Below are 16,002 nucleotides of genomic sequence, written 5' to 3' on the forward strand. Positions count from 1 at the left end.
AAGGAATAAACGGAAAAGGGAGAAAGCAGCCATTTGCCAAACCAAGTCGTAACTAAATAAAACCGCGAGCAGCAGGTATAACGCTGAAGAACAAAAAAAGCTTAGCACTTCTGTCGTGCGTGCCCTTGACAAACAAACACCACGCATGTGAATTAATTGGCCGAAATCCTCATTATTTGGGGAGAACGCGGTTTGGCCCTTTTTCTCGTGCTACTCTCTCCGACAGAACTGCGGAGTCTTCTAAGTGGGCAACATCTGCCTTTGCCCTGGTCCCGAAAGTGCAGTTGCGTTAAGGTGACCGGTTGTGGTTCAGAGACCTTGAGGCCGACGAGCTAGAAAGTTGGTTATATTTTCTCTAATACTTCGGGAGGGGGAAAAGAGTTACATGGCCGGCGGACTGCGCATGCGCCACCCAGGTAGCACCCAACTTTTTTTTTTATGACCAGGTGAGATGTTTCCGTTCAGGTGAAAGCACAAATTGTCTTTGAGATCAGAGGTTCATGGAGATCCCACGCTGCGTGATCGCCACATAGAATAAGAAGGCTAAATAATGTCAGTAATGGCAAAAATGGGAGACTGGCAGGTAGGTGTTATTGCCTTTCGGATCACTTGGAGAATAGTTGCGCACAGGTGTAATACTGTTTGAATACATCAGCGCGTCAGCAAAATATTATATATATACGATGACTATACTCTAAAACAACTGTCTTTTCTTCTTGATATCTTATAGCAATCTTTCAGTAACTTTCCATTTTTCGCTTTTTCCTGTTGGGGAGGCGGCAAGTCGTGACCCAGTGCAGCAGATACAAAGTTAATGATTTTTTTTTTAATTCAAAAGGATTGCGGATTGCGTATGTACTCGAATTCGTATGAACGTTTCTTGAATGTGCTCTGTTGGATGCTCGAGAAGGTGAAATGCTCTGTCTTCAGACACAATATTATGATTTCACTAACAAAACACTGGGATGTAAATTCACGTGTGGTCGGGACCAGTTAAAGCGCACTTTCAAAAATAAACCGAAACGTTTTAACCGTTTTCTGTCTAAATTTCCTTCTAAACCCCTTCATTTGCACACAAAGAAGTTAGCCTTCCGGCTGAAGTGAATTGGTCAAAAAGATTATGAAACCATGACAAGTACAGTAAAACAAATATTTAGTTTTAAACGTGCATGAATTTAATAGTATATATCTAAATTGTTGCCCAGTAATTGTAATGTAGGCCCGTTTCATGTGCAGTCACGCAAAATCATATTAATAAGGTACAACTATAGTCTCTTTGGTGGGCTGGTAATCTTTGTGATGAAAAGCAAACGTTTTCCGTTTTAATTTTGGGAAACAAAATAGCCAATAACGTGCTTACAAAAGGGTGAACAATGAGTTCTGGAGTTATATTTCGGTTTTTTTTAATTCAGATCTAAATTCAAATACATATGTCAAATACATCTTGAACGAGGTTTCGCAGTTCTAGCAGTATTATGAAACGGGGTCAGAAATGGAAGAAAATCGACACTTCAAGTTGAAAGTCGTGAACTGTGGAACATACAAGAAAAACTTTACATTCTAGTCTTCAAAATGCAAAAGAATACTAACTAAAACGCCGAAAACTCGTACTTTGAAATATGAAAATGGATTTGGGAATAGTGTCGAACGATACTGCTAGTTTTAATTTGTGAAGACAATCGGGCATGTCGGATAAAATGAATGTGCTTTTTAATTCAATATCTGTTTGCACCATACCTTGCATTTTAGGAGTTGGCATCACGGTGTGGCATGTAATGTTATGTACGGATCTATATATGTTTCTGCGGCTTTTGGCGGCTTTGTCCCATTCTCCGCCACATACACAGTTGATCACAGTCAGTCGTGGTTTATTTAAAACACTTGTTCGTGACAGTTTAATTTTAACTTAAAGATTAAAACAAGCCTTCTCCCACCCCCGCCCCTCTTCCAACACATGGTTACTTAATTGCGGCCTTACCACTGTAGTATTGTCATCCCTTCATTAATGACAACAGGTTTTGAAGTTTAGATACTGCTCCGCCAAAAATGGTAATAAAGATTATTAGGGTCAACGCCTTAGTCTTAACTACCTGTTTCTGCGTATACAACACAGGGTGTTGCTACAGATGCGTTTAGCTGAACCCGTGATTCGCAGTTCTGCTTTCAAATTTAGAACAATCCATTTTGTTGTGTAAATGATCTAAAAACAAAAAAAACTTCAAATGTCTCGAAGTTAAAACTCCAACCCTATGTGTCGACTTTAACATAGTCTCCTTGTTTTGCATGACACTGAGAAAGGTGCTTCTTAATTCCTGATCCTCAATAGGACTAAAACAACTCTCTTGTCATTTAAAGAAGAGAAGAATATTCAGGCATGTAGTCTGAAAGGGGACAACATCTCGTGTTTTTGTTTCGCTCAGGCTGCTGTTGGCACACTCTCTGAAGAAAATAACGTGAAAAACGTCTTAAAAACCTTACATACGCGCACGATCATTGACTTTGGCTTCCCTGATCTCATGGGCGATGGTTCGAGTGTTTTAACTCTCATACTGATCAATGTATGCGTCTTAGAAAGGGCAAAGACCCCTTACTATATTTATCTTTCCGTACTTTAATTTGCTTTCGGCTGTTGTTTCTGAACGAACTCCCATAGATAACAAAAAAGGAAAAAGGAGAAATATGAACACTATATTCCATACTTAGAACTACGAAAAACTCGAAGTAAACCTATCATTTATGTTAAATATAAGCCTGTTTACCAATGTATAAGCATAGAAAATACCCCCCAATGAGAGATTCCGCTATTTTGTCTTTAAAATGCCTTCATCTTTATTAACGCGGATAGCATACAGATACAAATAGCTAAATATGTAGTCCAGAGCCTTTTTTTTTTTTAAAAAAAAGCAATTGTATAATTGGTGACGGAACAAACGAATCAAGATGCAGGGGGACTTTTTTTAACTTGATTGAATTCGATTTGAGAATCTTGCCCGAGTTCTACCTGTGTCCACTGGAGACGTCTGGGTGAGAATCGAGCTGTTGTTGATATGGTAATGACGGAACGCGGGTTATTATAGGACTGAAGCTTGGACTCTTAACATTGGCCATTAGAGGGAGATCTCTGAGCGCTGACAAGGAGCTCGAGTATCAAATAATTTCAGCTGTGCAGCAGCATTTACTTTGTGAAACAAGGAAAACCCCATCTTAACTCTTAATACAACCCATGAAAATGCTTTGGAAATTAACGGATAATATTAAATACGAAGACTGTGAGGTAAGAGGTCGTTTATTGTGATATATATATATTTCTTCATCCTTCCAAAAAACTGAGTACATTACGCTTGTATTATAGGCAGATAAGAAGAGTTCGTGTTTCTTGGCGTGTGTGTGTTTGTTTAACTGTGTTTGGCGTTTAGTTAGAAACTTCAAGGTTTCTTGTATAAAACACATTTTGGGGAAATTGTGTTCAAAACAAAATTAGATATCATAATCTTACTTCGCACGTATCCCGGCTTCTGTAAATGGAAAAAAAGATTGTGTATGTTTGCGGGTATATACTGTATATGCACACAACAGAAACAGACTATATATAAAGAAGCATTTATATTTTGGTTAAATGTGACGCGTTATAAAACTATTAAAAATCCGTCTTGATCAAGAATGTGTTGTCATTACATTGATCATAACGTTCTCGTGTACACTGTGTTGAAGCAAATTAGTTGAATTTTATGTTTTATTTACACCTTTTAAACAAAACGAGTCTACAATTATTATTATCATTTTCAAGAGCTATTAAGAAGTGGTGTTTAATAACAACACGAAATTAATTCTTGACTTCCACTCCGGCTTGAGTTTATGTCTGAATGTGTGATTTGTACGATCCCGAAGTTAAACACGAAGATTCACTGATTCGAAAAACAGTTCAAAAATAATTTAATTTCATCGTAAATTTCCGAATTCCCCAAACATTTGAAAAACGTATTTCAGTCATTTATATGGCATTTTCTCGGTCGAATAAATGTTGCACGTTTTGCCTTATTTTTAAACACTCATGCGATTTTCTGTCGGGCATTTTGGTTTCTTTATATAATAAAAATTACGAAGAATAGCCATCTCAACTGAAACTGAAAATGTTTATTTAAACACAAAAGCTATTCCCATTTCCAAAGTCCATCTCGGCTGAATTAAATCCTATTCTGTTTCGTTTCCAGCGCAGGATTATCGCTGTAGTTTTAACGAGTGGCGTTTTTGTGTGAGCAGTAAGGTCTAAGTGACTGTTATTACAACCCTATTCAGTCAGCAGATACGGAAAGTTTAGTATGTAATATTTGGGAGTTGTTTAGGACTTGTACAGCCAGTCAAACGGGTTTACGCTAGAGCCTAGAAGACGCGATACGCCAGGAGCTGGAAGAAACAAATGTTGGATGGTTTCACTTTTACCCAGCTTGGATTCTGTTTTTTTCTCTTTTTGTCGGGGAAATAGTTCGATCTTTTTTCGACGAAAAGCTGTGTAAACGGTGTTTTCAAAGGCAGACCTGTTTGTCGGACTGTGTTTTTCAAGTCGGTTCAAGCGTTTCTAGCGCGCAAGTAGGCTCGGAAGGGAGTGGACTTTTTTTTTTTTTTTTTGGCTGTTGTTGTTGTTGCAAAAGTGAGCCGAGACGAACGAGATCTGCGGAGCGTTTTTAAACTCCGAGCCTAAATCTGTAGCAGTGCCGGCGTGTTTGGTTTTCAACGCGGCTAGCCATGGATGAATCCATCAGTGAAGCCCGGAGAACAACAGGGCGCGGACCGTCTGAAGCTGATCTCAAAACCAAGGGGACAGAGAGCGCAGGCGGCCGCTCTCCAAGCACTAAAAATGTGCCAGTCGAGGTGCCCTTAGCATTTACCGGATTTTCGCAAGACTCAGAGGTGCTCATTGTTCCCTGCCTCTTCCTCTCTCCCTGTTTTCTCCCCTCATTCTGTATTTCTTTCACTTTTGCTTGCCCTCGAACCTTTTAAAATGTTCCCCCTTCTCTGTGATTCGTCAGACGCGAGAGAATGTCCCCTCTTTTTGTCTCTCTCCCTCTCTCTCCCCCTCTCTCTCTCTCTCCATCTCTGATTAGATACACTGATTCTTCATTCAATGGACGTCATTTAGTACAGACTCTGCCTTGAGTTGCTTCCTCGCTTCACGCTCGATTTCCGACCATTCTTCCCTTATTAAGTATTCGTGTAATATTAATAGTCATGAATATCTGCTATTAGGGATCCAAGAGAGGAACCAGATCTCTGCTAATATGAGCTCAAGTGAGGCAGCAGCTCAGTGATAGAGCGGGAAGACAGAAGAAGGATATAAGAAAACTTTAAATAATAATCTGCAGGGAAACAAAATACTGCATTTCTAACCCAAATGAAGGGCGGCAGGAATTTAACCAAATTCTGATGGATTATTGTGCTTCGGAGGTGCATATATGAACATTGGCGCTGTGATCTTGCAGTAGTGTTGATCTGGGCTTATTTTGTTTGTTCTATTTATTTTTACTGCTTTATCTCGTATTTTTCTGAAATTCTTACACCTTGAATTGTTCGAACCGCTTCGCAGATGTTAGTGCACAGTTTTTCAGCGATGGTGAGTTGCATTAAAGAATATATCCCAAGACTTCGTTTGGCATTTAGACTCCTTTTGTTGGCTCTTTTTTTTAGAATTTAGCCTCTTTTTAAAAAAAAAAAACTTTTGTATTATTGTGTTTTGTAATGAAACTGATTTTTTTACTCCGAACGTCTTCACCGCATTTTAGCATTTACGAATGGTTGTAGAATTGTTTAGAAAACCGATCTATCGAAATTGTTACTTTTCTCATACAGTATTTGGCAGTTTCGAAGTGCCTCGTCCCCTTTGTAAAGAAAATACTTAAGATTTTTTTAGAAAAATATAGAAATATTATTTGCTTATTTGTAAAGTGCAATTTCGCACGCACTTCTGCTGATATTTGTTGCAATCTTTTTATTTGTATTATTATTATTATGATTATGATGATTATTTAGTGTAGTGTTGTTATGACTGTTACTACTACGCCTAGTAATAATAGTAATAAAATAGCAGAAAAACGCTGGTACCGTAAAATCTATGCAAAGCCTATCTCATATTCAGGAGTGATTTGCCAATCGTGATATATAAATATTTTAGTGTTATATAGGGTATATATTCTAATATGGGGAAAAGAGAAATTTAAAGGTCTTTCATACACTATAACCAGCCCAAAATATCCAGCTTTTCAAAAATGTCAAAACAAATCAGGACGTTAGGCACCTGAAATCTGTCTTTCTCTATTTTCAGCCTCTCTCTCTCTCTTTTTTTCCTGCAATTTTATCAATTGACATTCGTTCCAGAAACGACCGTTGAGATGTACTTTATCGCGCAAGAAAGAACAGGGAGGAAAAACAAAAACCCGCAAGAACGTGTTTCTAACCGCTGTCTCCTTCCAGGATCGTCACGACGGGACCGGCAATGGGGCGGCGCGGCTACCCCAGCTGGGGAGCGTGGGTCAGTCGCCTTACACCAGCGCCCCGCCGCTCTCCCACACCCCCAACTCCGACTTCCAGCCTCCGTATTTCCCCCCACCGTACCAGCCGATCTACCCCCAGTCTCAGGACCCTTACTCGCACGTCAACGACCACTACTCCCTGAACCCGCTGCACGCCCAGCCTCAGCCACAGCACCCGGGCTGGCCGGGGCAGAGACAGAGCCAGGAGAGCAGCCTGCTGCATCAGCACCGCGGGCTGCCCCATCAGCTGTGTAGAGAGTACCGGAGGGAAGTCCTCCTACCGGGGGGTCACGGACTAGATTCTGGACTGACGGACTCTATCCCCATCCACGGAATACCTCATTCTTTAGAAGACGTGCAGGTAAGACGGCCCCACGCCGCGGGAGTTTCACAGAACTCCCCGAGAGCAGAGCCAGAATATCTGCAGATATCAATCGCACCCGAATCGTTAGCATTTTTTTATTTTTTTGAGCTCCTATCCAGTCGCAGGTGGGCCAGCAGCGGTCTAGGATAGATCTGCTCTGCTTCTCGAAAGTCTTTGAGACGCATCTCCTGCATCACCCTCTCTCGTGTTATCTCACGGTACAAATAAAAGGTGTGCAGGAAACGAGAAAAGGGGGAAACCTTATTTTACGACAAAACAAAAAAGCCTGTTTTGTTGGGGTTTTTTTTGGGGGGATGCAGTCCATGCCGGCGTGAAACTATGAAATATTTTATTTGCACGAAATGTAGTTCCATTGTTGAAGTGGGAAAATAGATACTCGCATCGACTTTTCATTTCTACAAAAAAGGTTCATAATAGAGATAGCCGCATTATAATAATTGTTCAGTCTTCTTTTAGGGTATTCTTCTTTTTCTATAAAAAAAATCTGTTAGGAAACATTGTATTCATAGTGCAAAAATGCGTATATTTCTGGGGTCGGTTCGCTGTAATCTATATCCTGAACAAATACCGGTTAACATATCGCTGCTCTTATTCAGTATTTCGCCTTCCACTTCATTGCCGGAGTCTGGCAGAATTATCATCGTGTCCTCTTTGAAGGAAAAAAAACATACAAACAAACGGGCATCAAGGATTTTTTTTGGGTTTGAACGAATTGAAACCTGATGGTGTTTTGCATGTGACAATTTCGCGCTTCTGCCTTTTACCGGCGATCCTGCACACTGCTTTATTCTCAGTTGAATCTTGCTCGTTCAGGAGCACGCGATCTGCAGATGAGAGCAGAGGGCACAATGATATCAGTAATAAAACAACTTTGATCCGCCAGGACTGTGTGAGAGTAGTCACAAGGACCAGAGCAGAAATTCCGAGAAGAGTGAAGCGTAGAAACAGTTGTCTGTCACACATCACGAAATTACAGGCACATCCCGTTCCTGTGGAATGTAGGCTAAGCGCTACATCACAAGACTAAAAAAAAAAATCAACAGATATTGGTAAATATGCTTACGAGTTTGTAAACACGGCTATTCAGAATATCCTTTGGCCATTTTAATTTTAAATTAAAAAAGGCGCAGCCCATTCTGATGAAAATGTATAAAATATGTACTTGGAAATGTCTTGATGTAGGTAAGGAAAAACTACTTGAAAACAACAGGAATTTTAAGGGATTTCAGATAATCTCATTTTTATTATCTTTTTTTTGTTTGTTTGTTTGGTGCTTTTATATCATTTTACTTTCCGGCTGCACTGAAACCAAGCTAGAGGAAACGACATTTCGTTGAATAAGACAGATCATACCAGCAACTGCTGTTGAATTTCATTTTTGCCTCCTTGTTTCTTCTAACGTTGTTTTTCTTCTGTAATTATGTTGCAGCATGTTGAAGATCAAGGCATTAACATCCCAGACCAAACTGTAATTAAGAAAGGTAAGTAATTTCCTTCAAAATACCTTACATGTTTCTACAAGCTGTTGTACGCTGAGCGGCTGTGGTTTATTTGAGGCTTAGTGTTATAAAATACGGGCTACACGCAGAATGACAGAAGAAGCCGAAGGCGCGCTTGGGGTTTAATGCACTTTCAGCGTTTTGCTTTTTTTCTGAAGAAAGAAATTTGCATTTTCAGTGCTGAACTCATTGGCCAATGTTGGGAGAGACGCTTCAGCTGTGGCAAAAGTGCATTTCGTTCACTGTGGAATGATGTCCATCAGATACCATGTTGTGTGATACACTTAATGACGTAACGACATGTTCAATGTAATTTAGTTTTGTTCTCAGCTTGTTTGGATTTTGCTACCGTTTCGATAGTCTTTTGTCATAGGTCCTTATTGTTAATGGGGTGCCCACTTGTTTATTTTGTAAAGAAACAGGATTCTTGCTTAATGTACAGTAGGTTACTTTTTCTTAGCACACACGCTATTAATGTAGAATTACGTATATTCCACATCTTTAAGACTGAAAGTGCATCATGCGCAGATACTACAAGAGTTTTTCGGTGTGTTCATTTCTGTGTTTGTATGTGTGAATTCAGTCATTGTTCTTAACCCCTCTGTCAGCGTGGTATGATCAGGTTTAATGTTACATCTTTCTGCATGTGGAGCCTTTGTCAAGTCAAATTAGATGTGCAGGGGATAAATCTTAAGAGATGCTCTTTCCACGTCAACATGATAATTGGCTCTTATATTAGTAATCTCAAGAGTTCGTTTAACTCCTATTGTATCTATTAGCCTCCCCTGAGCTATTAATGTCACATGTGATCTATCCAAAACTGCTAGTCCCTTTGTCTTCGGTTACCCACTGAAAATCACAGTCCCTACAAATTAAAATAATAAAAAAGGTTGTCTCCTAAAACGAAGGGTGCATATGTTTAACATGTACTACAACTGCGATAGGCCTTTGGCTTTTTAAAGACTTCTTGTACTGCACAAATAACTGTGTAAACTCTAATAAACATAATCCTGTGTCCTGAGAAATAGTTTAGTCTATTTTGACCGATTAAATTGGTCATATAGGCCTTTAAGATTTTTTAAAATAAATTAACGCATGAAACACTTTTTATCTTGCAGTATTTTGGGCTCTTTGCTAACACTAATGTGTCATGCACGTCTATTTTGTGTGCTGTTTCACGCTTTACTACATTTCAGTGGTTATTGTGTTTATGTGAGTGCTGCCTGTGGATAAAAACACGTTCCAATATTTTGATTTTTTTTAAATCCTCGACAGGCTGCATGTGTCTATTAGTAGTATATTGTTAGATTTCTGCATTTATTTAAAAAAAAAATGCCCAACCCAGACAGGAGGGTTCCACCACAGTGCATGTCTGCGTTAGCCGCACTGTAATTTATTCTGGCACTCTTTATCAAGAGCCAGTTTAGATTTAGGAAGGTTTCGCATGCAGAAAGCACCATGCGCTCCAAAGAAAAAGAAAAATATTACTATGTTAAACTTTTAAACGAATGTTGCCATGTGGTCATCCTTGGAATATGAAATGTTTAATAAGTCGTTTTAATTACATGGTAGTCAAGTCTGACCGGGCGCCGAGCGACTTTTGTTTCAGTTTAAGATCCCTGAGGGTCGTTTCCCTTGATGGGTTGGTGTCCTAAAATACATAAGAAGGAAAACCTGTGTCGTAGATACCTGCTGTTTTAAGGAACCTGTGAAGTTTTTTTTTTTCCCCTGCCCTGTTTTAATCCAGTCTATAAAAACAGAATGAATGCTTTTGCTCTCTTTTCTCGGGGCCATAAACCCAGACCGCCTTCTAAAACGAATCATTATCTTATTGTAGGTCCCGTTTCCTTATCCAAAAATAACAGCAGCGCCGTCTCCGCAGTACCCATCAATAAGGACGGTCTTTTCGGCGGTGTGGTGAACCCCAACGAAGTGTTCTGTTCTGTTCCGGGTCGCCTGTCTCTCCTCAGCTCCACATCAAAGTACAAGGTCACAGTGGCGGAAGTGCAGAGACGTCTCTCACCGCCTGAGTGCCTCAATGCGTCCTTGCTGGGAGGAGTACTGAGGAGGTGAGTTACACGCTGGTGCCTGTTGTAGCACTGAAGGGGAACCGAGTTCACGTGTGCATGGGAACCTGCCAGGGAAAAAAAAAACACAAAACAAAAAAACTGCAGTTCCTTTTGCACCGATAGTACGTGTAGGTGATCAAGAATCAAACTGTCCTACATACACACGGTGTAATTAACAGACCACTTGATGTCGTTTCCAAGACAGAATGTGTCTGACATCATCATCATGTAGCCAATTAGTTGATGATCGCGGCTCCTGTGAATATCACGGCCCAATGTACAGCAGCACAGAAACCTAGCGCTATTGTGGTGCCCCATATTGAGAGGAAAACTATAAAATAAACGCTGCCGTTGTGAAAGGATGACTCCACATTCGGAAATGCGGCCCATTTTAATGGCTTTAAGTCCAAACTAACAAAAAACAGATCCTGAAATAAACTCCAGTATGCAATTTCGTAAAATAATGTTAAAAACCCAAAATAAACATTTAAGTAAAGGATAAGGAATGTGTTCTTAGCATGATCACAAGCGTTAATCGGACGTCTTTGAAAGAGAGTAGCAATGCTTAAAGCTGTAGTATTACTCTTAACAGTAGTAACAGCAACAGCAATATAACCCTCTGATGATACGGTCACGGTTTTGATACTGTTGATTGCCTGTCGTCTATTGTTAGTCTATTCTATTCTTATCCATTCTACAAAAAGACGTCTTAGTGAATTAAAACAGGTTTATAAGATGTTAGAATTTTTACAGTCTTTGCCTGAGAACTGAAGTGATCCATAAACCAATGCTTAGACTTAGAAAATTGTTTGCTCATGTCCCCCAATAACAAGTTATCGTTGTGAGCTGCACTGGGGCTAGGTTTATATAAGTCCTGAAGCACTTGTGTTTCTGTAAGAAGAGCAGCAGCGACTTTTTTCGAGGTTTTCTAGAGGGAAAGTCACCCATAAGGAGCTATTTCAGAAAAAAACTTGCATTTTCCCGTCGTAATTTCTCTCTCTTTCCTCCCAGAGCAAAATCTAAAAATGGGGGGAGGTCCTTAAGAGAAAAGCTGGACAAAATCGGATTAAACCTGCCGGCAGGTAGACGCAAAGCCGCGAATGTTACATTGCTGACGTCACTAGTGGAGGGTAAGTAACGCTGTTAGGTATTTATTTCTGTGACGTCAGCTGTGCCTGGCATTCATTAAAACACTGATATCGCCTCTCCTTTCTAAATGGTGTGTAAGGTTCATCAAGTGTGCCATTTGCGCACTGGTACGGCGTGTAACCGTCTCAAAGATGGTAATGATAGCGAGATCAAACTGGAATGATGGCGATTACAGTGTGCTTTTGTGACTTTGTTTTACCACTGTCGCTGTGTACATTGTTCGCTGCATTTTATGGTGCGTACAAATAAGAATTTGTATCGCAGAGAACGTGTGAGGTGGAGCATGCCAGGTGAATTATTTATCGCCTAATTGTTGTTACTGGCGTTAGCTGGGCACCTTTTCCGACGGTAAGCAATGGGCTCCGGAGATGTGCTTTTAAATGAGTATGGATTTATTTCACTTGTGCTCAGAAGGTAAAAGTTCGTGGCTTTTGTCTTGATTTGTAAAAAAGACACAAACTAAGGATAAGGCATTCTCCATTAAGACAGTCTAGTTGTGCTCCAGTGCGTAAATAATTAAAATAAATTAAACTTTATACTTGTGGTAACTATGCATATAAACACGATGAATATGGGGGGGGATGCGTGTTTTGTAGAATAAATCCATTATGCTTGCAAATTGAACATCGCTATCCCGCGCGGTGGCATTTGGTGAGCTGTGGGTTTTTAAAGGTGAAATCCCGAAACGGTTCAGTGGCTTCTGTTAATCATTACAGCTTAAGACCTGAATGTAATATTCATTTGGCTTTATTGAAATGTGGTTGCGTATGTTAATGAGCGCAAACTAAATGTACGGCGTCTCCTGCGAGGGGCGGGCGAAGACAGGCGGTTGTTTAATGGAGGGACAGTGACTTAGTGGAGTGCTGTTTATTGTTTATGATCCGCTCCATTTTATGGAAACGAGTTTACGGGGCTCGAGCTTTGATGCCCTAATTGGCGCATGCGTTCTTCCGGACTTGAAGCGAATGTCAGGATGCCCTGCAGTGGAAAACCAACTGGTTCAGGAAATTAAAACCAAAGGGCTTGAAAAAAAAATCAACAGAACAGGCGGACCTCAATTGAGTGACCCCAGAATTCTCATGGTTGAAGTATGTAAGGGGGAAAAAAAAAGGTTTGAACGCAGCCTCTTTAAATGCCTGTGCCGTGTACTTGAGTTTATAAAACTTCCCCGTTAAAGTACGATTACTTTTTTTTCCCCCAGTAGTGATAATCAATACCTAGCGCGTCTGATTACACGTTGTATTAACGGTTTTCTAATATCGCGCCCTTATGTTTTTTTTAAGCACAGTGTTTCGCTTAAAACACTTGTTTTGTCATTTAAAAACTCGCATTTCGTTTCGTTTTTGTTTTTTTTCGGGGGGGAGGGCGAAGGAATGCACAGGTAGCGTCCTTGCCTCGGAGATGCCTCCGAAAGTTCAGGACTTCTCATCGAGGCCTAATCGGTGTGCGTTAATTAGATGGATAATGTGTTAAGTGGAAGTGTTAATTGCTCGGTATTTGATGTCAGCAATTTAGACTAATACATTAAATACTCAACCCCCTTTTTCTCTTCTTAGGAGAAGCCGTGCATCTGGCCAGGGACTTCGGTTATGTGTGCGAGACAGAGTTCCCAGCCAAAGCTATAGCTGAATACATGAACCGTCAGCATTCCGACCCAAACGAACAAGTCCAGCGCAAAAACATGTTATTGGCAACAAAGTAAGTTCATTTTAACCATTTCCCCCCCAAAAAAATAATCTGACCACAAAACACTTCTTATAAATGTATTTATGGGCATTTCATTAATCGCTCGCTTTCTCTGTTTATGGAATTTGGTGTTATCCTGTGTGTGATACCAATTGCAGTTGACAGTTTATATGATAAAAATACGTTTTATTCTGCTTGAGCTTCGCTGACTCGTGTCATACTTTTTGCTTGCATGTAGTTGCATTCGTGTTATAGCAAATACAAACGTTTATTACACTTGTACGTAAATATGTAAAAAGCTGTATTAATGAGTGTAACAGCTTTTCTACTGTGAATATTGTTCAGCAAAAGGGTCTGTGGCTTTTGGGGTTTACTGAGTGAAGAGGCCTTTTGAGTTAAACCCATATTGAGGAACTTTGGAAACCATAGATATTGGAAAGTGAATCTCATGAAGAAAATGTTTTTTCACCCGTGTGGAATTTTAATACGCTATATTGTCCGTCACTTATCAACAGGCCTTGATATAGATCATAATTACACACAGGCACTACACGATCGAAACACTACTGTGCGGCCTGTATGAAACAGAGATTAAACTCTTTGTCTCCCATTCAATCTGTGTCAAAAACCCATGAGCCGCATTTTAAGTACTGCGAGCAACTCAATGAAAAGACAAAAAAAAAAAGAAAACAAAAACACCGTTCATGTTCATTTTAAGATGAGCAGCTCCCTTTTCTGAAACGAATCCATTCAGGAGCCGATCCGGCACCTGAAATGTCTGCATCCACCTTTGCCCGCGGTTCGTGTCAGAGGATAATTTAGACACCTGACGACTGTGCTGTCTTTCTTTTAGACAAATCTGCAAAGAGTTCACAGACCTGCTTTCCCAGGACCGATCGCCCTTGGGGAACTCTCGACCACAGCCGATCCTTGAGCCAGGGATTCAAAGCTGTTTGACCCATTTCAGCCTAATTTCCCACGGATTCGGAACCCCTGCGATGTGCGCCGCGCTCACGGCGCTACAGAACTATCTCACAGAGGCTGTAAAAGCTATGGACAAAATGTACCTCAACAATAACCCCAACAGCCACACAGACAACGGCACCAAAAGTGGAGATAAAGACGAAAAACACCGAAAGTGATCCCTTTTTTTTTTCTCCCCAGAAATATAAATATTATAAATATATTATAAATATTACTGACCCAGGAAAAAAAAAATGCGACTCGTCACTTCCTGCTCTCGCGATTTTACAAGTTTGTTTCTACCGACACGCACTCACGTTGGGAATTGATGGGGGGGAGCGACGCCTTTTTTTTTCTGCTTCCCTGCTTTTTAAGAATGACAGAATAAACCGAAACGAGAAAAGGAGCCGTTCGATTAAAAACAAACAAACAAAAAAAAAACGGTCCCGGCAACTTTGTGGACATCTTAAAATGTACTCCAGCCCTCCCCTCCCCACCTCACCTCACCCCGCTCTGTATCTCCTTTTTTTTAAAAAAAGAAAGAGCTGCATCGGACTGGAGCACAGCAACCCTTATATAACACGCATTTTCGATTGTAGCCACGTGAGAAAGGAGGGAAAGAGGATGAATTTTTATCAGTATTGTGAATAATAAACTTGAAAGAAAAAAACAAATCACAGAGTTCCATGTCATGACTTCAGTTCTAGACTTTTCACTCTCCCAAAGGTAAAGCGACCGACTTGAACTTTTGAATTCAACACGATTCGCGTTTATAGAAGGGAATCAGTGTTCATGTATGTATATATTTATTTATGTGTAATTTAATGGGAATTGTAAATATGGTGCGTCTGTTGAAACCCTTTTTTTAATTTATCTGGTGATCTCGTTTGCCTCCTGTTTAGTGGGTTTTAATATTCAGTTAGTTCATCATGTGATTTTATGGTACTTAGAAAACAAGGTTGGGGCGGGGGGGCGGGGGGGGCTCTTTCTCTGGGGTATATGAATTTTACCCTCTTGTAGCATGTTGAGGCGACGCTTAAGCAACTGAACAAATTAAGCAGAAATAAACTTCCGTTTTCTCTCACTATATATATCATATATCATTCTTATTACATTCAGTTTATGTTGACCGGGGCACTCGCGGAGCCCTGGCAAATTTGAACTGTTTTGTGTTTTTTTTTTTAAATACAAACCTTTATGTGTTGTGCCAAGAAAAAAAAAAGTTTCACCTCCTGTTCTTCCCTTGAAGCAACCGTAAGAGCAATAAATTGATATTGTCTTTTGAAAAAGAAAAAAAAACACATTTTTTTTGTTTAAAGAAGTTCAAAACGTTTGGAACCACCCAATATTTTGTATGTCCAGTGTCCGGATTGGAGGCGGTTTTAGTTGTATTGTATAGAGCTGTACTGGCAATAGTTCCCATGCCTGTCAATGTATCATAGTCCTTTGTTGCCCAGATAAATAAATATTTGATACGCTTTATGTCGATTTTTTTTTTCAATGGCTGGTACACCCGGGCGTATTTTCGGTCTTGGCAGTATTTTTTATTCAGTATGGTTACAGTAATTGAGTTTAACTCTCTCTTGACAATTCCTCCAAGAAATAAGCATCTGAACCTATTGTTTCCCTCAAGTATAATAAAAAACTTACTTTCAACCTCGGGTTCAGAGAAGGGGGATCGTTCAAATATTCCGCCGAGCTTTTACGAAGTCAATCGACAGTAGGAG

General features: G+C 40.1%; 1 protein-coding gene across 4 annotated transcripts; it reads left to right on the top strand.

Moving 5' to 3' along the window:
- The first annotated feature begins 446 nt into the window (after positions 1–446).
- Positions 447–15,757, top strand: tfap2a (transcription factor AP-2 alpha). 4 transcript variants are annotated; one of them, XM_088644123.1, is made up of 7 exons: positions 447–583; positions 6,466–6,885; positions 8,339–8,390; positions 10,246–10,477; positions 11,489–11,607; positions 13,183–13,324; positions 14,166–15,757. In XM_088644123.1, exons 1-7 carry the CDS (start codon positions 551–553, stop codon positions 14,452–14,454), a joined length of 1,287 nt encoding a protein of 428 aa, XP_088500249.1. In that variant the 5' UTR covers positions 447–550; the 3' UTR covers positions 14,455–15,757. The 4 variants fall into 4 exon arrangements, with proteins under 4 accessions (XP_088500249.1, XP_088500248.1, XP_088500247.1 ...); XM_088644122.1 differs by lacking the exon at positions 447–583 and adding an exon at positions 3,081–3,274; XM_088644121.1 differs by lacking the exon at positions 447–583 and adding an exon at positions 4,348–4,908.
- The last annotated feature ends 245 nt before the right edge of the window (positions 15,758–16,002 follow it).

This window comes from Lepisosteus platostomus, chromosome 8 (assembly GCF_059453375.1).
Source record: "Lepisosteus platostomus isolate fLepPlt1 chromosome 8, fLepPlt1.hap1, whole genome shotgun sequence".
Lineage (NCBI taxonomy): Eukaryota > Metazoa > Chordata > Actinopteri > Semionotiformes > Lepisosteidae > Lepisosteus > Lepisosteus platostomus.